At 44.7% G+C, this 27,682-nt stretch overlaps 1 protein-coding gene across 5 annotated transcripts; it reads left to right on the forward strand.

Annotated features, from left to right (window-relative positions):
* The first annotated feature begins 553 nt into the window (after positions 1–553).
* On the forward strand, positions 554–27,204 carry map2k5 (mitogen-activated protein kinase kinase 5). Of its 5 annotated transcripts, none has more exons than XR_008694194.1 (23): positions 554–1,006; positions 1,500–1,548; positions 2,016–2,083; positions 4,619–4,688; positions 5,184–5,224; positions 6,343–6,410; positions 6,484–6,532; positions 7,298–7,362; positions 10,588–10,627; positions 10,743–10,811; positions 10,974–11,055; positions 11,841–11,902; positions 12,967–13,015; positions 13,109–13,182; positions 13,901–13,951; positions 14,035–14,106; positions 14,967–14,996; positions 17,554–17,580; positions 17,916–17,948; positions 20,131–20,192; positions 21,020–21,065; positions 21,179–21,713; positions 26,058–27,204. XR_008694194.1 is itself a non-coding variant. In XM_055507373.1 (23 exons), exons 5-23 carry the CDS (start codon positions 4,628–4,630, stop codon positions 26,160–26,162), a joined length of 1,086 nt encoding a protein of 361 aa, XP_055363348.1. In that variant the 5' UTR covers positions 1,500–1,548; positions 2,016–2,083; positions 2,303–3,339; positions 3,435–3,577; positions 4,619–4,627; the 3' UTR covers positions 26,163–27,204. The 5 variants fall into 5 exon arrangements, 4 of the variants coding, with proteins under 4 accessions (XP_055363347.1, XP_029000014.1, XP_055363348.1 ...); XM_055507373.1 differs by lacking the exons at positions 554–1,006; positions 21,179–21,713 and adding exons at positions 2,303–3,339; positions 3,435–3,577; XM_029144181.3 differs by lacking the exon at positions 21,179–21,713 and having other exon boundaries at positions 591–1,006.
* Positions 27,205–27,682: the final 478 nt, after the last annotated feature.

Raw genomic sequence — 27,682 nt, forward strand, 5'->3', positions numbered from 1 at the left:
TGCCATATAGATCCTCTTCGTTTTATCAGAGGCATTAATCAGGCTTGATGGCTGCGCTTTGTTTCCTCTTTACAATTAGGCAAAGTAATAACTTCACATATCCATCAGGTGTTTGCATAGATGGAAGTGATGAGACAAGTTCACAGCAAATTGATGTAATTTGTACCAGACAGATTTATTTATTTATTTAGCAGCCATAAAGTCCTGCGTCCCGTGGAACAAGGCTGAACATGATCGATCCCACAAGAGACTGAGGCTCCTCCGTCATAAGGCCAGAGTCACAACCTGTGGCAATTACACACTAATGACTGGTGCCAGGAGCAAACCTTTAAATACTAATGCTGTGGTAATGAAAGTGAAAGTGGCAGAAACTCCTTGAGCTCTAGAGAAGCCTCCCACTTTTAACAAAGGGTTCTTCTGGTGGACTGTTAATACAGAACAGCAACAAGACTAAGAGTTTATATTGTGTGAATAGGATTTTACACGAGCCAAGCATCTGGAATCTTGATAAAGCTGTAAGACCTTTAAAACAGAACCTCTGATGCAAAACCCCAGAAGAATGTCTGTTCTGCTACCTTTGAGTGGATAGGAGAATGGGGGTCTTTTATTTTGAAAAGCGCTGGGCGGATGTTTATGGGGAGACGCTGTTTCCTGTAAACTAGCCGCATGGCTAGAGTTCTCGGATAAAACTGTGTCCAACTTCACGTCCGAGAGCAGGACGACGCTGCGGAGAGCCGCGATGTGGCCGCGTTGTTTCCAGTGACTGAGCGCAAACGTAGCCGTGTGTCTGGACGTTGCGGGGCTGTGGGGACGCTAGCGCGGTCGTTAGCAGGAAATGAGCTCGGCTAGCTAGCTAGCTCCCACGGCTTCTCCTATTATGACGCCTTGCTAACCAACGGTCGGTACAATGGACACCGAGGCCGTAGTGATCCGCATCAAGACGCCGACAGGAGACATGGACTCGTCCGTCGAGCGTCCGTCTCTGCTGAACTTCACGGACCTGCTGGTGAGACGCGACACTGACAGCAACCACAGAGGAGGAGGTCGCCGTCACCGTAACTTCCTCCTTTGGAGGAGAAGCTTTTAGAAAACCCTGGATTCTAACGTGTTCCAGCTTTAATGAAAAGTTCAGCAGTTCTAATCCAGGGTGATTTGTACCATCACTTTGGAGGTTCTGCACCGAGATCTTAGAAGCTTTACATAAAGTATGTGCTGCGTTTTGAATTGAGGGATGATGGTGATGGTTTAGATTTGCAACGTGCAGTGAATGGAATTCTTAACGTAATGACGGAGGGCCTTTAAACGAGCTGCACACACAGACTGTGACACATTTCCATGTTGGCATTAATGGACGTTTAGTGAGTGTTAGACTCACAGAACTAAGTTACGCGACTGTTCCAGGCTCGAAGCAGTGCACCTGTGTGTGAACTATCCTTTAACCTCTGACTTTCCTGATCTCTGTGGCTGCAGATCTAAACCCTGTGCCGTTGTAATTTCAGGTTGCAATCAGAGACGTCATGCCTGAAGCCACAGTCACAGCCTTTGAATGTAAGTGTCTGTGTCAAACAGAAACCTGACTGTGCGCCCTTGAGCTGCAACATAGGTTCAATTTGATTTCAGATTCTGATGTATTCGGTAAATTAAAGAATTACTTTAAATGGTCTAAATCTAAATGACATAGTGTTTGTTTTTATTTTGCGCACATTCCATGTCCTAAATGTTACTGGCAAACTACAGTTTAAAAACACAGAAAGGATTGTGTGAAATAACCACAGGAAATTACCAGACTTTTCCTGCTTCTGACCAAAAAGAAGAGAAGAGAAGAGAAAGCTAGAACGTTGGACGTGTGGTGAGATGAGAACAAAATCTGTTCTGACTGTCTCACTTATCATCACACCAACATCTTTGAAGCATTTGTACAACCAACTGCAGACGTTGTGCTGATTGTTCTGACATTTTTGTAGAAAGACATCACCCTCGTCATGATTCGTTTTTTGTTTGTGTTTGTTTTTCAGACGAGGATGAAGTAGGAGACAGAATCACTGTGAGAAGTGACGAAGAACTCAAAGCCATGTTGTCATATGTGAGTTTTTCCACAAGCAACGGAGGCTTCCAATAATTTGCATAACATGATTGTCTTCTCTGTTTGCATTTGTTGGATGAAGAGGGTTTTCAGGGGGTTGTTTCTGCATAACAACATGCATCTGATGCTGTTTCTGTGTACAGTGTCATTTGTAGACAGGTACTACATGTCTCTGGATTCCTTTTATAATCAGTTTTTAAATCTCCTGTGTGAGTTTAGATAAAGGAGACCTGCACAGACAGCAGCCAGGACGTTCATGGGTCCTGTAGACAGCTGAACCTCACTTAACACAAAGTAAGACACCGTTGTACCAGGGCACAAGAGGAAAGTGGTTTGGAACTGCACTAAATCAGATTTACCAGTGAGGGGCTTTTTACCTACTCATCTAGTTACGCTCGCACAGACCTTGCCTTCAGCTTATGCAGAGCAGTTTTATTTCCCACTATATTTACTGTTCATGCCATGGACGCTAAGAGTAATGGTGTGTAATGGCTTCCTTATGAGGTACACTGAAAACTAAATGATCTGTCAATTTTTATTATTTATTATTCAGTACTTAAAGTTTTGCCTCATTAAAGAACAACCCCCCTGGGCTGCAGAATTGTTCAAAATCTACTTTCATCTGTGGATGTCTTTTACCCCCCATCAGCTCACAACGATGCTGCTGGAGCCACAGGCACAATTTACACTTCTTTCTTGTCCATTTTTGTCATGCATTCACTTGTGGTTGCTTTTTAATCATTAAGTAGCACAGGGTAACAGGGTGATTAGGCAAGAGAAGAAACGCTGAAACCGGGAGAGGAAAAGCATTGACCTTAGCCAGCTTTCGAAAGTTCTGAAGCTCTGAAGCAGGTTCTTCCGTGGTTTTCGGCCTGGTGTATGTGAAGCCTGCAGCATATGCACAATGAGTGTTGGCCAAACAAAACCAGGAGCCCTGTAATGGCTTTGTGCTCCTCATGGGACGTCACCGTGAGCAAAAAGCTGCTGATCACCTGGAAAATACAGGACTCACTAAAATGATTTTCACTGGCCTACTACTTCAAACGTCTTGCACGCAGGGACTTGGTTTCAGAAGTCATTTGCATTCAGAGGATTTTTTATGTTGTGGTTGCTTTTGTCCTCTGTAGACCCTGTGACATTTTGTCCTAGTGTTATTAATTCCAGGTGAGCAGAAAATTGTAGGCACTAAGAGAGCCGTAGTAGAAGATGGAAGGCTGGATAACGGAGTTGAGTCTGCGATGGGTGCTTTGTTTTCTGTGCGTCAATGTTTGACACGTTTTAATGTCTCTCGTTTATCGTTTAACTGAATCTTTCACAGCATTCACAGCTTAATAACCATCATTGTTCACAGGGAGTTTTTGGTGGAAGTGTCCTACCAGAACCACGCCACTACATGCTACTGAGACCCACCAGTCGTGCAGCCATCTCTAATCATTGTTCGACACCTTAGAAGACAGATGCCGCTGTTGAAAGTTAAAGACTGGCCTGTGTCAGGTGCTAAAAAAAGCCATGTGACCTCCTCCTCCTCGCTCAGCTCCCCCTGGAGGTGGTGGCTCTAATTCCGCTGCTCTTACTCCCATTTCCCCTCAGCGTGCTAATGATGATGAGCCCCAGTCTCTGCTCTCGTTCTCCCACTTGTCCCTTAAGGCTGAGTGATGGTATCTGGGATCAGACACTGTTTAGTTACTGGCCAACAATAGAGGATGTCTTTTGATAACACACGTACTATAGATTAGGTGGTAATTGCAGCCTTAATCAATAAACTAGCTGTGCAGAAAATTAAAGGTACATGAATCCCCCCCACACTGTCCCCAAACATACACCACATGCTTTTTGGTATTAGGCCCATTGTTCAGATGTGGCCTAGTGAGAAAGCTAGAGGGCAAAAGCAGAGGGCTGGGAGCGAGGAAGCATCTGACAGTGATAAATAGGCCTTTTAATAACAGCTGTGCCACTTGGGCAGCCACTCTGAGCCGGTCCCATCGTCCTCCCTCCCTCTCCCAGTATGAGAGAGCAGATTTACATATCGCCGCTCATACTGGTTGTAAACGGAACGCACAGGCCTCGACTACAAGACGTCATTTCTTTGAGCACAGTGAGGATTTCTGTTGCAAAAGGAGGGAACATAAAGAAAACACATGCAAGTAGACATAGACGCAGTTTAACAGATGGTTTGCCTAACTGAAGCATCAATTACAGCGTGCCGTGCCAGGTGCCGAGCGGCTCCAGTGTGTGTGGGCTCGCGTTGGTCCTGCAGCATGAGCGTGTGCTGACCTGCAGGAGAAAAGGGTTAATACTACACTCCAGAACAAGCCCACGGGGCTTTGGGCCTCATCGGCAACAGATTTCTGCACAGCATGCAGCGATTCTGGAAGCGTTGTGGATTAATTCTGATGTCATTTAAATAAATATTTTGTGTGTGTGTCTGGAGTAAAACAGCTCATTTTGATCTTCTTTATGTCCTAATGGTTTGGTGCAGGTTTTTTTGATGTGTAGTGATGTTGAACCACTGCTTTTCACGTCTCCTTCTCTTAGTACTGCAACATGGTGAGCGAGCAGCGCCTGAACGGACTCCTGCCAGAACCTTTGCAAATCTTCCCCAGAGGTAGAGTGGCACGGTTTAATAGCTCCACACTAAATGCTCCTAATTCCTTAGGCTCAAAATCAAAGCTATCAGAACAACTGAAGCCTTGTCCACCTGATGTAACCGTATGTATAAAGCCTGTATTTTGGGTTCCTTTCCATGGCCACATGTAGCATGTTACTACACAACCTTTCTGTATCTTTATATAGTTTTCCAACCACTTGAAGTCGTAAATAATTGCTAGTCGTGCCCAGCGGCGAAGCGTTTAGCATCTGTCTTTTACGTCCTACATATCTTTGTTCTTGTGTTTCTTCCTCTGCTTCTGTTTGGGCTCCCTCCCTGAACCAGCTGTCTCAGGAGCCCAACATCTCAATCATTCTCTTGTCTACAACTAATTTCAGAGTAACCCTTGTTTCATTTCATCTTTTCCCTCCTATATAAAGAACTGATTCCTTTTCAGCACATTTGTAAATGGCCTAGTGATGTGTTCTACAATCTAGTAAATTACTGTTTCAGCCGGCAAGACTCCAGGGATCCGGAACATACATGGCCTGAAGGTACCTATCTCAATAATTGTTTCAGCTGCCGTATGCGGAGAACATGGGGAGGGAGGGGGGGCAAGTCTGAGGCAAATGGATTGGTAATGCTGTGTTCCACTTCTTGAAATGTCAATTGAAGTCAAGGCTCTCCTTTTCTTTCACTCATTCTCTTGCGCCCTCATAGCTGTTTATGTATGGAGATGTGTGTCTGGGCTCTAGCGGGCTCCTCTTTGTCCTCTGCTGCCTCTTGTCATTGTTTGTTGTGGGGAACGAGTCATTTAGGAGCACAATGTTTTGTTGAGACCTTCTCCCCAGCATTATGATGCTTCATCATCGTAGAGTAAAGCTGTGCCGATGTTATCGTACCAACCTCCGTTCTGTCATATGCTGCTAATTACAGGAGTTAAATGAGTTGACTCTTCTTGATCCATAATGCATCCATTCTCCCTGTGCTGGAAGTTGTTTTCTTCAACGGCTCCTCTGACGATCGTTGGTAAAGTCTACTGAGCTGTGTCTCCTTCTGAGGTCAGAGGGCTGTTTTGAGAAGATGGTATTTTGTAGGAACCTGCAGCCCTTTGCTAATCTGTCCCCTCTGCCTCCTGTGTTAATGTAAAAGTAATTGTCTGAGGGGAGTTGTGTGTTCTATTCAAATTGGGTTTTCCTGGGCACTAATTAAAGACAGGCTTCTGTGCTTTACAGGACCCAACATCAGCCTTTTGACCTCAATTAAGGGAGTTATTTTTAGTATTGCCACTACAGGGTTTGGTCTTTTTTATTGTGTTTGATATAAATCATAGATGTAGATGAATAGATGTGAAGAAACTGTCCCTACTGAGTCTTAGCATTTGTTTTATTATTCGTTTGTCACCCTTACACTTCCTTTTTCTTTTGCTGCCTCCCATCACTGCTACGGAAGCTAATTAACCTCCAGGCTGAACTGAGAGCATGTTTTTTTTTCTTGTTTGTTACGGGTCGGCCCAGATGTCGTTCTGTCTGTTTGTCTGTCTTTGGCCTTGACAAGGTGTGTGTGTGTGTGTGTGTGTGTGTGTGTCTGTGTGTGTGTGTGTGTGTGTGTGTGTGTGTGTGTGTGTGTGTGTGTGTGTGTGTGTGTGCGTGCGTGCGCGCATATTTATCAGGTTAATACAAGGCCCAACCCAGCCAACGACTGCACTCAAGCTGTGCCCGACTCAATGACCAACAACAGGTGAGTCCTGCAACATGTTACAGTAATTCATGTAAGATCAAATATTTCAGAGAATCTTTGTTTATTCCCACAGCCTAAAGAAATCGTCTGCTGAGCTAAAAAGAATCTTATCAAACGGACAGGTGAGCTTCCTTTCTAGGAAACATTCTTACTGTTAGATGCTTATTTGCTTACTTACTTATGTTGTTTCACAGAGACACTGAGAAGGGCAGCTGTGATTTCCCAAAGTCAAACCACACACACACACACACACACACACAGACTATTGTGTCAAGGAGACAATTAAGCCAGTGGCGTATCTGGTTCCTGTTGTAACACAGTGACCTAATAGAGCTGTGTTTTCTTGCTCTCTCTCTCTCTAATATCCATCTTTTTCCACTGTTTTCACCTCCCTCCCTTATCAGACCCGACTTGAGCTGGTGATACCAGCTAGGGGACACAGGACCTGTGATGCTACTGTTGGACTCTTAGTTTTCTGTTTTCACTGTGTCCTGTCTGTGTTGAGGGAATCGAATCTAACAGATGTAATGCTCTTTCCAGATCATGTCCCACTTTGTTTAGACAAATCTTTTGTAGTGCTGGTTGTAGGAAAGTACAGTAAGTGCAGAACAGTGGAACAACATTATTAGGTCCACATCAGTCACCCCACCCCAGCACCATGTCCTATTTTAAATTGGACAGTAAATGTTGTATTGATCTCTCCTCTCAACTCTCTCCTCTGTTTACTCTCATCTTGTGAACTCAGACTGACCCATGTGCTCGTCTTGTTTATAGCCTCCAGTGATACCTGTTTAGTTACACACACACACACAGAGAGACAGAGAGAGAGAGAGAGAGAGATCTTCAGCACTATTGTTTTGTTCTATGACTGTTTGTTTGCTCTGCAGATAAATGCACAAGACATCCAGTATCAGGAGCAGCTCGGTCATGGAAATGGTGGCACAGTTTACAAGTGAGTGTTTGTGTGCATCTGCGTCCTGTCTGTCATGGCGCTGAAGCCTTGGACGCAGGTAGCAGGCGAGTCTTCAGCGGCTGCTCTTACCCACATCACTGTGCCTTACATCACACCACACCTGGGCTCTATTTATCGCTCTGTCTGTGGGTGACATATATCAGGCTGGTTGTGTCTGTGCCTTCATTTAGTTATTCTATTTTGAAGGTTGCAAACATATATGATATTGATTTTTAGCTGTAAGATATGATGGCAGACTGACTTGATGAGCCTGTAGCACAGCTGACGACCTGTCACCGTCCTTTCCCCCAGACTCATGTGCTAACGTTGTGCTAAGGTTGCCGTTTGAGTTGCCCCTTCTATTCCTCTCTCTCACCCGTGGGTTTCTTCCTTCCATCAATCCGGTTGTATTGAGCTGTTTTATTGAGATTGAAGTATTGATCACGGCTCAGACTAACCTTGACTTGACAGATCTGTCTGCTTTACCCATTCCCTAGCAAACTACATATATTTTTATTTTAGCAAATCCATACAACAATGTTTTTTATTTGCCCCTTTTTTTCTAGCCACCTTCTACTGTTTATGAGTCTGCCTCTTATTGGAACTACCTCACACTGCCGTAGTTCTTGTAGAATGACATTGCTACTAAAATGTGTTACTCTACACCTGGGAAGACAATTCTTTTGAGCCCAGCAACGTCCCAGTCTATTTAGTTGAGCTTAACTTGTGAATGTGTGATGGGTAGTAAGTAAGAGATAAACCCCATTTGTCTGTTTTGATGTTTACACATTAAATGCAGTCACTCCGGTCAGGATGGCTGTAGAAGCACTTCCCTATAGTCCAGCTTATATCAGGCTTATCATGTTTGATAGGCGCTACCTAAGGATGCCCACCTTTGACCTTTAAACCCATATATGACCCAGAGCTATTTAGGCTCAATTGGATGTTGCCAGCCCCTTAGCCCTCCACAGTCATTCCCTGACCTCGCCATCCATCACTGTCGGTCTGTGTTTTTTATTACACTCTCTGAGCTCCACCAATCTAACGCAGTCTATGGCTAATAAATACAATAACAAGGACACTCCGGCTATTTTTGTGACACATGGTGCCAGCGGTCCGGTTAACACAGGCACATTTGCTATGTTTGTGGTGACTTATCTTTAGTCTCTCCATCCATTTTCTTCATTGATTTTATCTTTACGCCTCATTGATTACACTGTGTTACAGAGAAACCTCTTTGCCTAATTGGTGCTAAACGAACTAACACATTGTGTTAATGGGGCAGCAGCTGAACTGGACGCGCATTAATCAGTTAACTTTTTGTTTCACATAGGTTAAACATTGTGACTTTACAACCTCCTCAATACTATAATTGGGTCAAATGTCTGTGTAACGCTTGTTGGCTCTTCTGCTGATGGTCAGCGGTTCCTGTAGGTTTCAGCTATTTTTTTGCATAGTGACATTTTCTGAGACTCAAAAACATCTCAAGGTGTGCGTTTCTGGTTGCAGATTTCCTGATCAGTGTTGCTGGATGCTCAGTTGCATGCGACCTTGCAAACATTAAGCTGTTTTCAGACCCCTGCAGACTGGTGTCCCAGTGGGGCAGACTTAATTACTTTCTCAGATCTCATGCTTGTCTCACCTGCAGCATGTTTTTATCAGTAATTTTAACATACAGTGTTCATACAGCATTCAGCTGTGTCCTGAGTTTCTGTCAGAGCCGGGCAGCATAAACGTACCACGTCAGCCTGGTCTCTAACCCGGAGCCCAGCCTCAGACATACAGAGAACCCTATGAATACTGCATGATGGAGCTTTTATTACAGACTGAGCTTGAGTGTAAATAAGATCCAGGCAATGGGGCACGTTTACTGGGGTCAGATCAGGGGGAATTGGTGGGGGGTGGCTATGTAACCTTGTCCCCATGTCTCCTGCTGTCAAATGCTTGTCACTGTAATTCATACAGGGAGGCTCGGCCCTGAAGTGGTCAAGGACAGTCTGAGAATGAAGCAGCTGCACAATGGCTCCATGCTCCCAATCACACCTGCTCATAAAAGACAATTATCACATTCCTTTTTTACTTCTACATTAGTTGAAAACGTGATTGTTTTTTTTAAGACTGTTTAAAATGTACAGTATATGAGCAACTTGTTGAAGTCCACATACAGGTTAGAGGTCATCATGCTAACCCACATTAAGTGGCAGAGGCCTGTGCCCTTTACAGACGTTTGAGAACAAAGACTTTGTGTAACTTTGTGTAATCTCTAGTTACTGCCTTACACGTTCTACACTGTTGCTATTTAACATGTCTACCTCTGCGATCTTGCATCAATTAACATCTTCATCCTAATTAAGAGGCAGCAGTCATGCTTAACTGATATTGATTATCGCTTAAAGGAAGATCTAGGCATCAGAAGGGAAACAAGCCCATCAGCCTAATGTGCAACTAACATTTCCTGGACAAAAAGAATACATTTCAATTTATGATCTTGAGCAATAATTTAAAGCCGTGGGCAAAAGGCAGAAGGTGGTTTGTCCTGATCAGCAAAGCTTAATTTGTGTCATTTGTCAAATTGCCAGACAATGAAATGACTAAAGAATTGCCTTGGATTCTGAGATGAGATGTCACCAGGCGTTGCTGTAGTCCAGACCAGTTTGTTCTGTGGTTTCTAAAGGCTCATTAGTTAAAGGCCTGGCCCAGTTTGGTCATGTCTGGGCAGAGAGCAACGTGACACCTCCATCTAAGACGCATTAATCACACCTTGTACCATGTGTGTTCTCTGAAATGGCCACTGACAGGTGAGTAGGCAGGTATGGCTACCTGCGGAGTACCCGTCCTGAGACGTACACCACCTCCAGCTCTCCCATAACCTGACAGCTGTCGGACACTATTCGTCCTTGAGGGTTGTATGTTGCAAGGTCCTGAGTTGTTGTCCCTGGTTTTGTAAACTAACCTCCAGGGGCAGTAACTGAAGCTGCCGTTTGGCATTAAGGAGTTTGATAATTAAATCATTACGAGGACATTACCTGCAATTCCAAGCAGTGACTGCTACCAACAGGTCTGGCTCGGTCTGGGGGCCTTTCGGTCTGGGGGCCTTTCGGTCTGGGGGCCTGCAGTCTAGGGGCCTGGGGGTGTGGAGGCCTGGGGATCATAGGCTTAAATTAAATCAATTAAATTGAGTTCAGAGTGTGTTCTCTAACACTTCGTTTCACATTGTTTATCCAGAGCCTACCATGTTCTTGGCAGACGGGTTCTGGCTGTAAAGGTGAGATCTGTTTCCTTGTCGGCGGTAGTACTTACTCTTTAATAAGTGACCCTTAATCTGGTCTGTCCCATCAGCTGCTCATTAGTGTTCACTAAGTGTGCTTTTCTAATTACAGGTCATTCCCCTGGACATCACGGTGGAACTCCAGAAGCAGATTATGTCAGAATTAGAAATTCTCTACAAGGTGAGTTGTGACTGATTTCCTGTTTGTCGGCAACTGAAGGCTTTTCTCCAGTGACAACTGTCCCTAATCTGGTATATCGTCTCCGTTCTCTTAAAATTCAGAATGCGGTCAAATATAAATGGAGTTTGTTAATGATGACATGGTCTCTTCTCTCGATTGCAGTGTGATTCACTCTACATCATCACTTTCTTTGGTGCCTTTTTTGTTGAGAACAGGATTTCCATATGCACAGAATTCATGGACGGTGAGTTTCTCAGGCATTGTCATGTGTTTCTTCTTTGGACACCACAGCTGGGCACCTGTCTGAGATCGCTCCCTATCGGGGATCCATTTACACGTCTGTAGAGGCTGGCGTCTTATCGCTGTGAGCTGCTTAGCATGCTTGTGTGCTAAAAGCTACAAGGGCGTGATAGATCTTGACTTAAGTGCATTTGTTGGTGTGTTGCATGTGCCTGGAGACGGTGTATGAGTCAGTGTTAATGCAGCAATTCCCTTGTTTCACACATTTGTCAGGAAAGTTTGTCAAACGTCTGAGCACACTCTCAGTTTATAAAACTTAAATGTGATCAGTCATTCTGAGCTCTGCTTCTGTTTTTTGACAAGAAATCACTGTGTTCTAAAAATGCAGTCAAATTGTAGTTCACAAATTAGATGGCGAAGAGCGGCTACACTGGAACTAGTTGTAGGAGATGATCTGGTCCCTGTACGAGCAGTCTGGCCACAGACTGGGCTATGGAGCTTATGCAGCACTGGTAAATCCTACAGTGTAAAACCAACCAACATATTGGGATGTCTCTGGGCAAAAAAAGCTCGAATCGCTGGTGTAGCAGTAGAACAGTGTCCTGTGACCAAATGTCACCGTTGTTTTTCACCCGTCTCAAGTCGTCAGGCAGATGGCCAGGTGCCCTCAGCACCTCGACTGGCAGTCTGCTGCTTTGTGTCAGGGACTGTGAGGCTGCCTAAATGGACCTTTTGTTTGTTCAAGCGGACAAGGAATATGTTGTAATGGGACGTTTTCATGTTTTTCAGGCGGTTCTCTGGATGTTTATAAGAGAATACCTGAGCATGTGCTTGGGAGGATCACAGTGGCTGTAAGTTTTCACAAAATGCTTCACGTGTCTATAATAATTGAATTAATAGCCAGGATAAGCTTTTAGAACCGTTGTTGTCGCCATGTATCTGAGGCACAGTGATTCCTGTTGCTCTGCTCCTTTTCTCCTCTATGTGAGAGACGCCCCTGATGTTTTTGATCAAGGAAATGTTTCTTCTATCACCAACTCGTCTTTCTATCCGCTTCTCCTTTGACTTTGTCCATAATCAATCAGTGACAGCTATTTAACCAGTGTTAATTCAGATTCACAGCTTCCACTGCCACTAGTTAATTATCACAGAAGGATAAAAGCCATGATGGTGTGAATGAAGCTGCACAAGCAGACTTTGACTTTCATCCTGTAGCAGCAGCACCTCACAGAGCTTTTTACTAATTTCAGATGTTGTTGTGCGTCGGGAAGGATGACGGGCCCATAAAAGAATGAGCACCACTGAGCAGAGCATTAGAACCCAGTAATGCTTAACTAGAAGCAAATGAACTTGCAGGCAGTGTAATATCTTCATTTGAACATGGGCTCAGGTTCAGCGCAGTGGGACGTCTGGGATGGTGTCTCTCCTCAGTAGCCAGACAACCACTGAAGCCTTTTCCTTCTAGTCTTTGTTCTTGTATTAGTTTCTGATGTGGCTCAATTCTCTTGCCAATAAAGTCCATCACGGTCAGGGGTTTCCCCCGTGTGTGAAATAGAATAACTTTTCTAAGTTCATGGCCAGTAGAGGCAAAGACGTGAGACGAGTCTCACTGATGGTAAAGTCATGAACGTAGAGATGCCACATTCAAACCTTCTTCACATCTACCCAGGACTCATTTATCTTTAAAATGTAAGACAGCTTTAAAACCCATGTCAAATAAAAGTATGACAATGAAGAAAACACTAGAGAAGCGTTTGTTAAAGACCTTTTTGGACATTTAATGTCAACCCAATCAAAGGTCACACTCGACATCTGTCTGAAGCCATGAATGAATTGCAATTGATTATATCATGTCAAAACATTTAATTTATTACATTATTTTTGTATGATCTTAAGTGAATATATCTGTGTGTAGGTGGTCAAGGGTCTGACTTATCTTTGGAGTCTGAAGATACTTCACAGAGGTGAGCGAGGCGACGTTGAAAAACCGCAGAGTTGGTAAAGACGAGCTCCTGAATGCTGACGGTGCAGTTCTATCATGCAGTTTGTCTCCACAGATGTCAAGCCGTCCAATATGCTGGTGAACACCCGAGGACAAGTCAAGCTCTGTGACTTTGGCGTCAGCACACAGGTACACTGATTTGTTTGTCTGAGCCAGGGAGGGACAGGAAGAAAATGAAAAAAGGAAAACGGGGGCCACAGTCCGATGTTCAGATGCATATGTTCGACCTGTCAATCACCACATTCATTTTCAAATCAAAACATCACTGCTGTCCCAAGAGTGGTCCTCTCACATTAACTCCCCCAGTGCCCATTGTTCTGTAGCCTCTTGTTATAATTATGACCCATGCACACAATGACGAAGCTCATTGATATGTATTCAGTGGATGTGTGGAAAGCGTGGGTGAGACGGTGTGTATTTATAATGTAATCATCAGGGACAGACCTTCTGTGTTCCCCCAAACCTCAGCCCTGAGGACACACACACACACACACACACACACACACACACGCACACACACACGCACACACACTCTCTCAGTCCCTTCTGTGGCAGAGGGCTATTCATTTTTAAACTCCTCTTCTATGGACGCTCCAAGGTGAATGTTCCAGCCTGTATGTGGAACACTGGCAGCAGCCACTTGTCCTCTGTCTTTTTTACTCTATTTTTATGTTTATTTGTCTCTCAAACTCTGTCTCTTCTTAAAAGAAGCCATGAGAGAGCAGCATGTCACTGCACACACAGACACACTAGCGGCTCCTGGTTTTACCTCTGCTTCCAGTCAGTAGAGTTAACCTAACTCAGGTTACTCTGGTGTCTGAATCTGAATTGCTACTTGTACTTGCAGTTGGTGAATTCTATTGCCAAAACATATGTGGGCACTAACGCATACATGGCGGTGAGTGACTTTAATGTGGTCTCATTTCATTTTGTTGGTTAAGCTGCTGTTCTCACATCCTGAGGCTTTTTTTTGCTCCACAGCCTGAGAGGATATCAGGAGAGCAGTACGGAATCCATGCCGATGTCTGGAGTGTGGGAATCTCTTTCATGGAGGTGCAGCTTCATCGTTTGCGATGTGGGAACTTTTTGGAGGGGACAATAAATTCCAAGTGTTATCCAATTATGCTGCTCTGCTCAGCACAGTCGCTCTCTCTGATTGGGGGTTTGACTCATGCCCTGTTTCATAAAGCATTTTGGTTTCACTCTTCTACATGGCTGCTGTCTGACACTATTGATTCTCTATCTGTTTCTGTCCACGGCTGCTCTATAACAAATGACTGAGTGGCTGTTGCACCTTTGTTTGTCAATAGCACCTAATAATATTACAATTATAACAATAATAGATGAGTTCATGTTAAGAAGTCCTGTCAAATCTATTGACATGATCTCAGGTTGATAAAGATAGTTTAATGGGGTGAACCTGTACTAAATTAAAGGACGTGGTCTGACCTGAAGGGTGCTGGTTGTTCAAGGAACGGCTGAGCATTAATGCGTCAATTATGAAATGTTGCCTTTGACCAAGATGGAAAATACCCAGTGCCGCATATCGGGGGAGCTGTCAGCTAAGCCCCTGGTCAGAGTAAGCCTGTGCAGGTCCCGCCCATCTCTCTATCTGCTTCTCTGTGGGGGGTTATTTATCGATGGCTGGTGTTTGATGAGTAGCTGTTATCAGCAGGTGGATGCTAAGCTCTCAGAGACTGAAAGTCTCAAGCTCTGCACGCTCAACTGTCCTCAGGAGCATTTGCCTCCATGTCGACCCTTGAATGGCAGCATAAAAGCAGAGTCGTGTGTCTTGGATAGGTACTGGTCCGAGTGGTGAATTCAAGCACAGGCACAGGACGATGTGCCTCTGGTGAAGCCTGTTGTGTTGCCTGGTCCTTGATTAGGCTCTAATTACTTGTTTGTTTCCACAGTTGGCGCTGGGCATGTTCCCCTATCCACAGGTGAGTTATTATTGATCTCAACCTAAATACTGTCAAAGTGAAGCGTGACGTACATTTAAATGTTTAATTTGGGTCTTTGCACCAAGTAAATCCTCGTCAAATGTAATTGCTGACCACAGAAGTGACTTCACAATCTCATCAAGCCTTAATTAGCCTTTAAGATGCACTTATGTCACTAATCCCTGGTTAGAACCAGGATCTGGGTCCTCTGGATAACTCCTGGCTGCGGCCTTCACTAAACGTGGGCACTGCCCATGTTTTACCATTGTTGTGTGTGGGTTTTAGGTGCGCTGCTGCGTGCTTACAGTGGGTCAAAGGGCAGAGTGTGATTCTGCAGGCGTCTGTCTTTCTCCGTGTGTTTGTCTGTCTGGTAAAGGTTCATGCATTCGTTGGTGTCGTGGGCTGTTGCTTCTGCACGTCATACTGTGAATGTGGCTGACTAAAGCGTTCCCAGTGCTGAGTTTAGACTGTTCCTCTCCTCTCGGCTCCATTTCCCCGGCTCCATATGGCACTGTGCAGTTCACCTGCAGGCTGTAGCAGAGCGGTGTGGCGAGCGTGCTCGGATCCAGCTCGTCAGGCGCAGCCAGCCAAAGTCCTGGGGCCTGAGCTGTCATCTATGCAGACGCTGGCACAGCTGTCTGTGCAAAAGCCCTGCTCCACTTCACAGAACATTTTAGTGAGAAACGCTGGAGTCTGGTTCCACTGTCGACTGTTAGAAGATAAGGGATGAATTTGGCTTTGGGCCCTTCGTGTTTTGCACTTGTTCCATGGTTTGTTCACCCCTTACACAGCCAGTTGCTTCATTTGTGGATATAGTTTATTGTGTGTGTGTGTGTGGGGGGGGAGTCATCACCTCATGTTTGTCATGATTAGAATGGTCTCTTTAATTCCACTTCACCACATGTCGAGATTCATTTGCATTCTTTGTCAGGAGTTAATGGAGTTTTTTCCCGGCTCGCTCTGAAAGTCTTTGAAGACACCAGACCTGATGTGATGTGTATACACCCGCCAGCACTTTTTCCTCTGATTGATTCGTTGTCTTTTTGTTTGCGCTATGCTCGTTCTTGTTTCTCTCCACATTGTCATACTTCCTCAAATTTGAATGAATCTTTGGATGAACTGTCAGTTTTTGGGACTTGGTTTCAGTCACTCCCATTTCACATCACTGCATTCATCAAACAGCTGATGTGCTGCTCTTTTCCACTCATCGTGTTTTACTGCATACATTTGGTTGTAATGTATCTGTTGACTTTTCATTGTGTTAAAGGTTTAGCTCTTGGTTCAGTATATGATGCTATGTCTCTCACTATTAACTATTCTTAACTAACCGATTCCTCATCACGTTGGAACAGGCCTGGGCCTGGCCATTAATATATTATATTAATATATTGGTAATATTGTGTCCTCCTACAGTAAATATTCATTTACCACTTGGCTAAAAATCAAACACTCTTCCCCAATGGTTTTGTTTCCATGGAGACGGCGTGGGTCTGCCCTGTCACATCAACAGACACGCTTGTTAACCTTTGTTGCAATTGATGGGTTTGATCAAAGATAGAGCCTTTTAGTTTTTTTTTCCACTCAAACCCTTTATCTTTGAAGAGTCTCATATTTCAGATTCCACAGATTTGCTCTTGAAAAATAGAAATGCTCACAAATCATCCAGAGCTAGTGGAGAGGCCTGTAAGCGACGGCTTTTTTAAAAACATACATCCTACAACCATCAGTTTGGATTTTAATCATCATTGAAAAGTTTAACTAGTTAAGTCTAAAATCTGTCTAGATAATGTTTCAATACCAAAAAGTCTGAAACCTTCTGTTTAAAATGTGGTCAAGCTTCTAAATACGGGAATAAGTTCAATTATGCTTAAATAAGTTGGTTTCTCACTGTCCAATTTCCACCTCTGGAGCAGCAAGTAATTCTGTCCTGGTAATTATTTCTAAACAGATTAGTTTTTCATAGCTGCCTTTAATGTGTCTGAATCAGGCAAAACTGGATGCGGAGGCAGTTTATGAGTCTCTTGGTATTTACAGGCTGTGAAAACCTGTATTTAATTGAGTGAATCAATAAGTGCTCTAATGCACTGTCAGAAGACAAATAAAGAATTTATTTAGCAAACATTTATCTGAGGCTGGTCTGAACCTGAATAATAAAAACCTGGATCACTACATTTTCTGTTAGTTTTTTGAAAACCATGTCATTGTCTGATATTAAACATTTCCTGATTCAGATGCTACAAAAACCTTCATGACAAGCAGATGTTTGTGTTAAAGACGTTGGCGCCTCCTGTTTTCGTTGTCTCTCGTAGCATCGCGCTCATTTTCCGTCTCTGCATGTCCTGGAGGGTAGAAGCGAAGCACTGAAGATCTTTGTCTCACATTCTATAAGTGAGAGCGAGCCCATTAACATTTGTGTGTTTTCATTATGTAAATGCTGTTAACTCACAAATTGCCTACAGGAATGTTCTTCCATTGATCATAATGTGTCCAAGCGCTTTGTGGTGATTATTTCCATGCTAATTACCTGTGGCCTTGACTCGTCTGTGTTTTCCTACAGATTCAGAAGAACCAGGGGTCTTTAATGGTAAGTTTTATTGCACCAGAACCGGAGTAGAGGAAAAAAAAGGTCTCCCATATTATAGTCTGTTACTCTCCGATGACTCTTCCATTTAAAAAAAAAAACAAACAGATTGCGTTTTTGCAGTGAGATATGAGATGATGCTTAAACTGTTGGTGTTACATTATGAGCCATTATGGGCTAATAACACTGAGCGGCTGAAGGAGGAGCTTTGCCTTTGCTGCTGCATTCGATTAATCCAAGCAGATATGTTCTTTTAATAATGCTATTGATTTTCCTTTTGCCAAGTAATTCCATATAGACTCAGATGTGTTTTCATCCCAGTGTCTTTCCTATTTCAGCCTCTCCAGTTACTGCAATGCATCGTTGATGAGGTGAGTCGTCGTCTTATGTGCTTTTGCATCTAAAGTCAGCCCTAATGGCCCGGAAAGCTTATATTTTGTTTCCTAATGAAGCAAACCACTCAGGCGGCTTTGCTCCCCATTCACTCAACCCTTCACCCCATGAAACCGCCTCAGGCGAGACACATATGCACACGCACATTACTGTAGAGGTGACGCACACACAGCCCGGCTCAGCCTGTGTCTTTGCTGACATACACTAACGACAAACACTGACTCTAAACGCCCCCATCACACATTAAACATACAATGCCACTTGTCCTTAACTGCCTATAGATTGGCCCTAATTAATAATTAAATGCTTTTGGTTGTAATGGATTGACCCAGGCTGAACTGTTCATTACTCACCTAGACACAGGCATCACTCAAACCATGTTTCACCTTAAGGCCTCGCTGCAGAGCTGTGCTGGGACAGACAAGAGGATAAACACTGACGGTCACAGCAAATGTAATTGTTGAGAACTGAACCCGAGCAAAAAAGTTTGAATGAGCAACGTTGGGAGTGACATCAGCCGTCACTGCATCCGAGGCGGTGCGATGCCTGAACGGCTGCTGGTCCAGTGTGGTGATGTCACACATTGTGAGGGGAATAAAGCATTAAATGGCTCACTCTCACTCATTCTACTGTAGCTATGGCTCACACACTTTGCTATTGACTGTGGGGATCTGGAAGTTGCGTGAGTAATTTGCTCCTGAGTGGATCATTACTGTAGCTAGAGGTGTACACATGATGAGCATGATGGTGGACACATTTCGCCAGCATAGACAGTGGTCAGATGTCGTTTGATGCTGCAGATGTACACGTGGGGTCAGGCTGCACGGGCCGGGCCCATCACTCATGTCTGTTTGGTTCGTTTGAGAAACGATCCATGCGCCTTTTTATTGTTGGTTTTCAGCCCAGGCCTAGAACAGGAACTTCTCTGTAGTGGTTGCTACCATCTGTCCACCCTCATTAATGTGTCTCGCCTCTGTTTGAATAGCAAAAGGCTTCACTAATAAAGAACTCCCACTTTATTTTCAAGCCTGTAATTACTGATCTAATTTTGCCTAATAATTGCTTCATGGCAATGACATGTATATTTACCCGTACCCTTGTACCCTTGTAGTGTGTCCTGTCTCATAGAGGAATAATTCACTTTCATCAGCCTGCCTGTCTTTTGTGCCGTTGCCACATCAAAGCTGCAGCGATTTTCCTCTCAGCTGGAGACCTGAATACATGCATAAATGTCTGCATTTGTGTTTGTGAAAAGGTGCATGTGCATGCAGATATGTAGGGAAAGTGCAGAGTGAGATGTTTGTCAGATTCGGCCATCACAAAACAAATGATTTGTGCAGTCAACACTTTGCACAAACCGTGAGTGTGTGTGTGTGTGTGGATGTGTGTGCGTGTGTACTACAGTGGTTGCAAATTATTTGGTGCCCTCTCTCTAAACTGCGTGTACATGTACACTTAGGCTTGTGGTGTGCAGTGCTCAGTGTGTATGTGTGTGTTTGCGCTATGATGTATGCTCATCTAAGTGGCGACAGATTAGAAGAAGCCCATTCCTTTGGTCATTTAAATGGGTTCATGCATCATGCTTTGCAGATTTAAGGAATTGCCGACTCTGCCAAAAGCTGTTGTGAAGTGGGAGCAGAGCTCTGGTTGTTTTTGTGGTTTGTTTAGGTTTTGTACCTGCTGAGTGTTGGTGTTTTAGTAGAGTTCCTCCTCACTTAAGAAAAAGCCTGATTGTTAATAGAGCTGCTACATGACAGCGTTCACTGAGCCTCCATGAGACCCACACCTTTAGGAGGGATTCTCATCCATCAACAGCACATCAGGAACGGAGCTGGGACAAGAAGCAGATGCAACGTTCTCGTTACTGCAGCACTAAACGACCTTGTCTGCTTTTACTGCAGCCAAATCATTTCGTTTCTGCCACGTTATGGTAAACAGCAGGTATATGACCGCTGTTAGGAGCTTGTATCGGGGGCTGTTTTCTCACTCATTCTTCATACGTCTTTTCTCTCCTGAATCTCTGGTGGTTTTGATACTGGTTTAATCGTTTCGAGCTAATCTGGATGGCGCCTGCTTTCATTTAGTTAATGTTCCTTAAATCCAGCTTAAAATGTTCCTGTGATGCTTGATTTAGCTGAAACTGCCTGTCCCTCTTTCCAGGATCCTCCAGTTCTTCCCGTCGAGCAGTTCAGTGAGAAGTTTGTTCACTTCGTCACTCAGTGGTGAGTCTCCGTCACTTGGTCGCCGTGTGTTTAATGTCTGACTCTTGTTTGCTCTAGCTTAATATGTTTGGCCCGGTCAAGCATCTGAGCCCTGCAGTGAACAATTACAAAGGCTTTGACATAAATGATCCAAATTATTGCCATGACTCAAAGCATTATTGCTTTACAATGGGAATGAAGTGCATTAGCTTGTGTGTGTTCTTGCTTTGAGGCTGTAATGGTTTAACCTGTAACATCCAGAACTGTAAAACAGAGAAGCTGCTGTTTTTACAGGGAATGATTGATTTATCTGCTGTCACAGGACAAAGATGATGTTTAACCTCCATTTGTCTCTGGTTCATTAGCCTCCTGTAACCTTTACAGTTCCACAAACACACTACAGCCACATGCAGACGGTGTGTGTAGCTCTATTATCCAGCTACAACAGCTGTTGTTTATTCCCACGCTTACCTTTACTTAACCGGGTCGCATCTCTGAGGAGCCGTGTGTGGCCCAGTCCCTCCTAAAAGGTCTGATGTAGCGCAGAGGTGTACGAGCCAAACCTGCTGGACCTCAAACTAATGAATCATTTTTCTGTTAATGTTGTATTGTCAGTTACGAATGGTTTTCCTGCATTTACTCCAAACTGGACCAAAACATTGAAACTTTGAAGCCTTGGCACAAGGCTGCGTCCTTGTTCTGGTCCTTTACCTCCCAACACATGCTGCACCTGTTACATCTCATTGGATGGTGCTGTTCCACAATCACTTCAAACAGGGTCCTTCCTGTTGCCTCTGTCTTCATACATAAACTAAAGCAGCACTAACTAGTTGTTCTTCTATTTCCAGCATGAGGCGTCAGCCTAAGGAGCGACCGGCCCCCAACAACCTCATGGTAAGTTACCGAACCGCTGGGGCTCACTCATCATATTCATACATATCAGTAGAAATGCAGTGAACAATAACTTCATTATCTGAGCGTTATGGAACATGCGGCTGTTTCTGCAGAGATTGAGGTGTTTTGGGTCAAGGAGCCTTGAAAGAGGAGCTGCTGTGTCCAAATAACTGGCAATGAAAGAGGTGCTGGGTTCAGTGAGAAGCCTTGAGTTGGATTAAGACCTTCTTCAGCAACTATTCATTCAATTCAGTGGCTCTAACCTGAATGAATCAGGCCCAGCAGCTCAACAAGAGTCAAATAATTCTGCTTTACAAAATTATATTATGGCCTGATGGAATGGGATACGTTGCATCTGAGTGTCGCTCTGTCTTTGTGTGCTTTACTGAGAACAGTGTCCCCAACGCCGAACCATACAAAACATAATTAATTCTCTGAATCCTGAATGTTGTAGTCACTGCAGTGGCCTTGTGTCTGATTTTATAAGATAATAGTCAGAGACCAAGACTGTATCTGCATTCACAGACGTTGACCTCTGGGCCGGTTCAGGCCAGACAGGGAGCACCTTCAGCGCAGCTGGTTCCTGGGGAGCTCCAACCCTTTGAGTCAAGAGCCAAACAAGTGGATGAAGATTCACATCTGAGCTCAGTAGGAGGCAAAGCCTGCATCTGTCCCCACTTCTACTTTGTCCTAGCTGCATTTTAAGAGATGCAGCACTCGGACCAGGAACGTCCATCGGGACAGAGGCGTGAATGCAGAGCTGCTAACAGCTGCTGTGTTCGCAGTCTGTCACCAGGAAGGAGGGTTAAAGGGAAAGGTTGTCTAGACACTCGCTGGGATTCAGGCTCCGTGTTCTTCCTCTGTAGACGACGTTCACAGCTTGCTGTCCTCCGCCTCTACACCGCTTCCCATCGTGGTCACACCTTTGCTTCAGGCTCAGCGTGTCCACAGCTCTTTGTGCGGCGTTGTCGCCCCACAAGCGTATTTATCCACAGCCGACAACAACAGGCAGAGCACAAAATCCCTCTGATCCACGGCATCATGGGTTAGGAGTTGGAGTTGGATGCAAACTGACTAGGCAGAGACACAAACAGCAGTGCAGATGGTGGCGTTGAGTAACCAGAGCCGCGTGTTGTGGCGTCTCGGCTTCGTCCTGTTGACTCGTTCCTCTGCCTGTGACAGATAAAGGTCACTGGCTGTTGCTCATTGTCTTTCTGTCTGTTCCTCCTCGTTCTCTCCATCTTCCCCTCTTCTAGCTTCCAGTACATTCAAGCTCTTTACCTATTCTATCTGTATGTTAATGCACCTGCCCACAGCTCCTAGTTGTTAGCTATGCAACTCCTTTCTCCTGGAAGCTAATGTGGACACGGAGCAGAAACTGTTGTTTTATGGACCTCAAAGCCTAGAGTAGCTGTGGTTGGCTCATCGCTTCCTCTACTCACTGCTATAGCTTTTATTGGCATCGTTATTGTCACTAGGATTTCATCCTATTAGACCTTTTAAGGTGTTGGATCGCATGCCTGCGCTTGATGAGCTCCGTCTCTGAAGCTTGACAGCCGCTCTGGAATCTGCTGATACTATTCTAATTATCTGATTCTGTTCCCTGTGACTTGTCTGGAGCTGGAATGAGCAGCAGCATTGTCGTTGCCTCACTGTGTCAGCGCGTGAATCAACTCCTGTAAATCACGCTGCGTGGAAATGTAAAGTAAAACATCAATGCTCATTCATACCTTAAACAGCCGATCTGAGCCCAAAGGGTTCGACCGCGACTCGTAATGTTTGTCATTTTGTTGGTCCCCAATTAATTAAAGACATGAGGCTGAGCTGAACCGCTGTAAGAGATCCCCGAGAGTCACATGATGAGCCATCACAGAGGAAAGTGAGTGCGTTTTTCTGTCTGTCTATACTGATGCATCTTTCATTGAAGACACCTTATCCTGTCGTCATAAGCTAATGGCGTCAGCTGAGGAGACTTTCCACTGGCCAGCTCCCAGCACATTAGCTGCAGGTATTTGGTGATGAGTCGTCCTGTCTGAGCAGCTCTTTGTTCCTTATAAGCATCTGCAGCATTGTCTTAGGAGGTTTATTGGCCATAGACCTATTAGTGTCATACCTTCTCTGTGTGGGAGACAGAAAGCATCGTCGTCTTTGTGGACTGACGGGCATTTCCTCCCCCACGCCTCCCCCTCAGCAGCCTTCACGTAGCCTTTTAGCACCCTTGTCTGCGCTGCCCTCTCATTCTGCTTTTCTATTCATAGACATGCACACACACACTGACAATTTTCAACCCCAGAGACACCAGATGAGCCCCTCCGCTTTCACAAAAGATTCCTCCCAGTCTCCCATCGCCCCCCAAACCTTGTATTGGCTCATCCAATTGCAGAGAGAAGCTGCATCTTTTACCAACATACTGTTTATCTGCAGAGCAGTGAAGAACTGTAGTTTGTAGCAACAATAATCCATATGAATCTGAAGCAAGACAAGGACCATAACAGCTTAATGCATTTACAGCATTATATCAGAACCAGAATTCAGCTTTAATGGCCAAGTTTGCACTGGACAACCAGGGAAGGTGGTTTGACTCAGCCTTTGTTCTCTCGTGTGGCAAAAAAATATTCACAATTTTAATTATAGCTATTTTAAAAATGAATAAATAAAGAATATAAACTGCAGCTCGCTGTGTCACATTCAACAGTGGTTATTGCCTGTTTATGTCTGTGAAGAGTCATTGAATTGTGTGACCAGTAGAGTTCAGCTCAGAAACAGCCTGGGGGAAGAAGCTGACTCTGGTTCTGCTGGTTCTGCTGGTTCTGCTGGTTCTGCTGGTTCTGGAGGCTGTAGCTCTGTGGTGCCTGCCAGAGGGGAGGAGTTTAAACAGTTTGTGTGCTGGGTGTGTGGGTCAGCAGTGATGCTGACAGCCCGTTTTCTGAGTCTGACCCGGTACTGATGCTCGATGCCCCGCTTCTTCCTCACACTTTTTAATGAGGTGAATGACCATCTCTTGTTTGCTCTGCTTCAGACCCCTCTTATTCCTTGTGTTAATCATACATAGAGTTACTTAATATGCCATGAATGAATCTTGGATTAAAAGAATTAAAGCGAGGTGTAGATTTCCTCTGGGTCCAGGCCTCTGCAGGTGATTTCCCTTTTTTGATCGACCACACAGTGATTAATGTAACTTCCCTCATCTCACCGGCTGCAGAAAGTCACTGAGCCAGTGGCTGTTAATGAAGAATGGCTTTAACAACGAGGAGTGTGAACAGTCGCCAGCGTTTTCCCTTCTTACAGTAGCATCCGTCTCCTCAGTGTCTGATGATTGTTTGTGTGTTGGTCACATTCCAGCAGGTCTGTGGACGACCAGGGGTCAGTTCTGAGCTGGATTTTTAGGAACTCCACTCAGGAACTCCTTATTTCTTTCTGTGCTGAGGCAGGATGAATGATGGAAGAGATGGGTGTTCTGGGCGCTGGGTCCACTCTACCCGTCTCACACTGACACATACACACGCTCACGCTGATATGAGAGTAATTAACCTCAGACTGTGTTAACCCCAGCTGCCCATTAGAAGGACGGCAGGATTGATGGGACTCCCCCCAGTCCTTCCCTGAGTCTGCTGCAGGATCAGTGCACACTGGAACATGTCACCATCCCGGCCCAAGTGTCCACAGTCAAAGTAACCAAGGAACTTGAGCTTTAGATTCTATAGTTTACCGTGATCCGATGAGGACGGCTGTGGCGCACCCACCCTGTGATATTGTATTTGCTTTTATTTGGTGGTTTTACAAAATGTCAATTTAATCTAAATGTGCACTTGACAAATTAATTTTATCACAGAGATCAAAGGAAGGAGAGAGAATATTTTCCGGTCTACGTCTGACTGTCGGACTGATGAAAGGTCACACCTTTTGCTCTGTGAGGCCCATGTATGTAAAAAGCTGCCGGGTCGGTCGCTTCTGTCTGAACCAAAGTGACTCGCGTAACGAGGTTCTCCCCAACGCCACGATGGTTCATCCTCAGGGCACCATGAACGTCTGCTTCATATATTGACCCTGAACCACGACTCTGGCTCAGAAACATGTTCTATTGAAGCTTTTTGATTCTTGGCTGAAACAGTTGTGGCCCTGAGCCTTTGTCCACAGATCTGGAACCTCCTATTAACAGTGTACAACAGGGCAGCTATCATTGAAATCAGTGTTGACAAGTTCATTTAAGCTGGCAGGCCACAGCCTCGTTGATCTAATTGGATACAGAGACACCACCAAATCAAATGCATGGCCTCAGTTGACTTGTCTCATTTACAGCCTCCTCCCCTCGGAGCCCTGTGCGACCTCTGTGACCCCTGGCTCAGGTCCGGTGCGTCCCCCGCACGGCCGTCACTGAGATCACATGTGACATCTCTGTTTCAGCGCTGCAGTATCAAGTGAGCAGCCATGAGCTGCCAGTCGTGTGTGTTGGGTCTGTGGCCTCATCACGGTGAAGGACACGACAACCTGTTATTAATAAACATCTTCTTGCAGTCATTTTTAATGTTCTCGCGTTTTACGACAAAGATCATTTTACAGCCCGTTATAAGTGACGAGGAGCATTAAGCTGCAGACGAGATGGCTGCTTAAGCCATTACTTAAACATTTAGCATTTAAAACCGAATCTGTTGGACATTAATATTTAAGACACTTTCATTCTGTGACTGTTTATTTGTGTTTTATTGCTATTTCTTAATTTCTAATTTCAAATAATCCCACAAACCAAACAACACACTTCACATAATGGTGTAATAACTTTAGTGGCGCCAATCTGTCTGATAATAAAAGTTATATTACACAGTAGGTGTGAATGTATGATGCTCACACTGAAGGTCACATCATCCACAGAAGCTTGTTGGCCGTTTACTCAACGAGACGGTTTAACTTCTTCAGTTTAAAATGTGACGTTTGTGATTAACAAAGCAAACCTGGCCTTTCCTGAAGCTCCGGCGTTCTCTCTCCGTGTCTTAGGATCATTCCTTCATCATCCAGTACAACGACGGCAACGCAGAGGTGGTGTCCATGTGGGTCTGTCGCTGCCTGGAGGAGAGACGGGCTCAGCAGGGTCGCGTCTGACCCCAGCGGACCGAGCAGCGCTGCAGCGGGTTCTGGATGCACACATGGACTGTTGGTGCTCGTGGTTCCACTTTTAACCAAACAGCTGAGCACCTTCAGCACCTTCATCAGAAGTGGACATCACTCTTCAGATAACATCCATGAGCCACATTTACAGCATTTGACCTGAGTTTGCGTGAAGGGCTGATGCTGAGCTGCGTTTCCAGCTGTTCAGCTCTGTCCACGTGACCTCTGCTTCGCAGGTGAGCCGCTGCGTCCTCGTCCACCTGCCCGGGTTGGAACACTTCCCATCTGGGATTTGACTGCTCGGTGGATGAGGCGGCGTCTCTGCTGGACCTGCTCGTGTCCACAGCTCCCACACACAGAACCGCTCCAGTTACTTCATGTCACGGTTTAAAAGCAACCGCTCAACCTGTCTGGACACACATGATGTTATTGACATATTACACACGTGTTACATTTTATTGCGTTTGCATTTTATTTCCAAAATGGATCTTTTAAACTGTATTTTTGATATTTACTGTAATATTGCCGCACACACGACGTATGAGGTAGAAAAAAAGAGAAATGTATCAATGCAGACTTTTTTACGTGTTTCTGTCGTTTTGTTAACAAAGCTCCAGAAAAATCCTCTTTTAAACGTTAATTTAAGTTGAAGCAGTTGGTTTTCAGGGAATCTTGGATTCTGGGAACATTTTCCTGTTTCCCTTCAATTTAAACTTGGATTTGACTTATGTGGTTTCTCACCTAACCTCTGCTTCAATCCACCCTAACGCCTGGAAAGGAAGCTGCTCCTCATTAGAGAAAAAGGAAAATTCTGAACCACTTTTTTATTTTCATCCATCTCATGAAAATCCACTAAATTCAGTCCAGAAGCCTTTTTCACAGATAGTGCTCTTCCTCTGTCTTGCCTGTGGTTCTGTTGGGCTTTGAGTTGGTTTTCAGTGTCACTGAATCTAAGAAACTGTTTATTGTCCTTAACTTCCTGAGTTATGTATTATGGCATCTTCAACACAAAGAAATAAACATTTGGAAACCTGAACCACAAGCCTTTAGATTGAGGTGCTTAAATCATTCGTAGCCACTTTCTGCTCTCTGCTCATGTTTCTCCTTTTAAGGCTGTTCTCTGACTGAATGAAGCCAGTGTGAAGGTTGACATAAGCTGCCGACTCTGACCCAAACCTATTGTAAGTTCAGTCAACATTTGCATTTGATAATTAATCAGTCAACCTTAAATTAACGCTGGGCCTAAACTTGCTTTAACTGCAGTGACCGGGTCCAGGTGGGACTCCTAGGCTGTGGACCAGTGTGGACAGTATTGGTCTGGTTGATAGTGAAAACTCACTGGTGTCCATCCTCTGGGGAGCGTGAACATCTGAGGCCAAGTCAAAACCCCGAAGGTTTATCCTGACGTGATGAAGCTGTTGACTCACCTGCCCGTCGTGTCGGTGACCCGCCTCCTTTCTGACATGTGATCTATGGCTGCGCTGCCGTTGACCTATAGTGAGAATATGTCTGAG

Source organism: Betta splendens, chromosome 3 (assembly GCF_900634795.4).
Source record: "Betta splendens chromosome 3, fBetSpl5.4, whole genome shotgun sequence".
Classification (NCBI taxonomy): Eukaryota; Metazoa; Chordata; class Actinopteri; order Anabantiformes; family Osphronemidae; genus Betta; species Betta splendens.

Excerpts from the sequence above, each read along its gene's own strand:
- map2k5 (XM_029144181.3), top strand. The coding sequence starts at position 908 with ATGGACACCGAGGCCGTAGTGATCCGCATCAAGACGCCGACAGGAGAC. Across the intron at positions 1,007-1,499 it reads TGAACTTCACGGACCTGCTG|GTTGCAATCAGAGACGTCAT; the intron begins GTGAGACGCGAC and ends TTGTAATTTCAG. Across the intron at positions 7,363-10,587 it reads AATGGTGGCACAGTTTACAA|AGCCTACCATGTTCTTGGCA; the intron begins GTGAGTGTTTGT and ends TTGTTTATCCAG.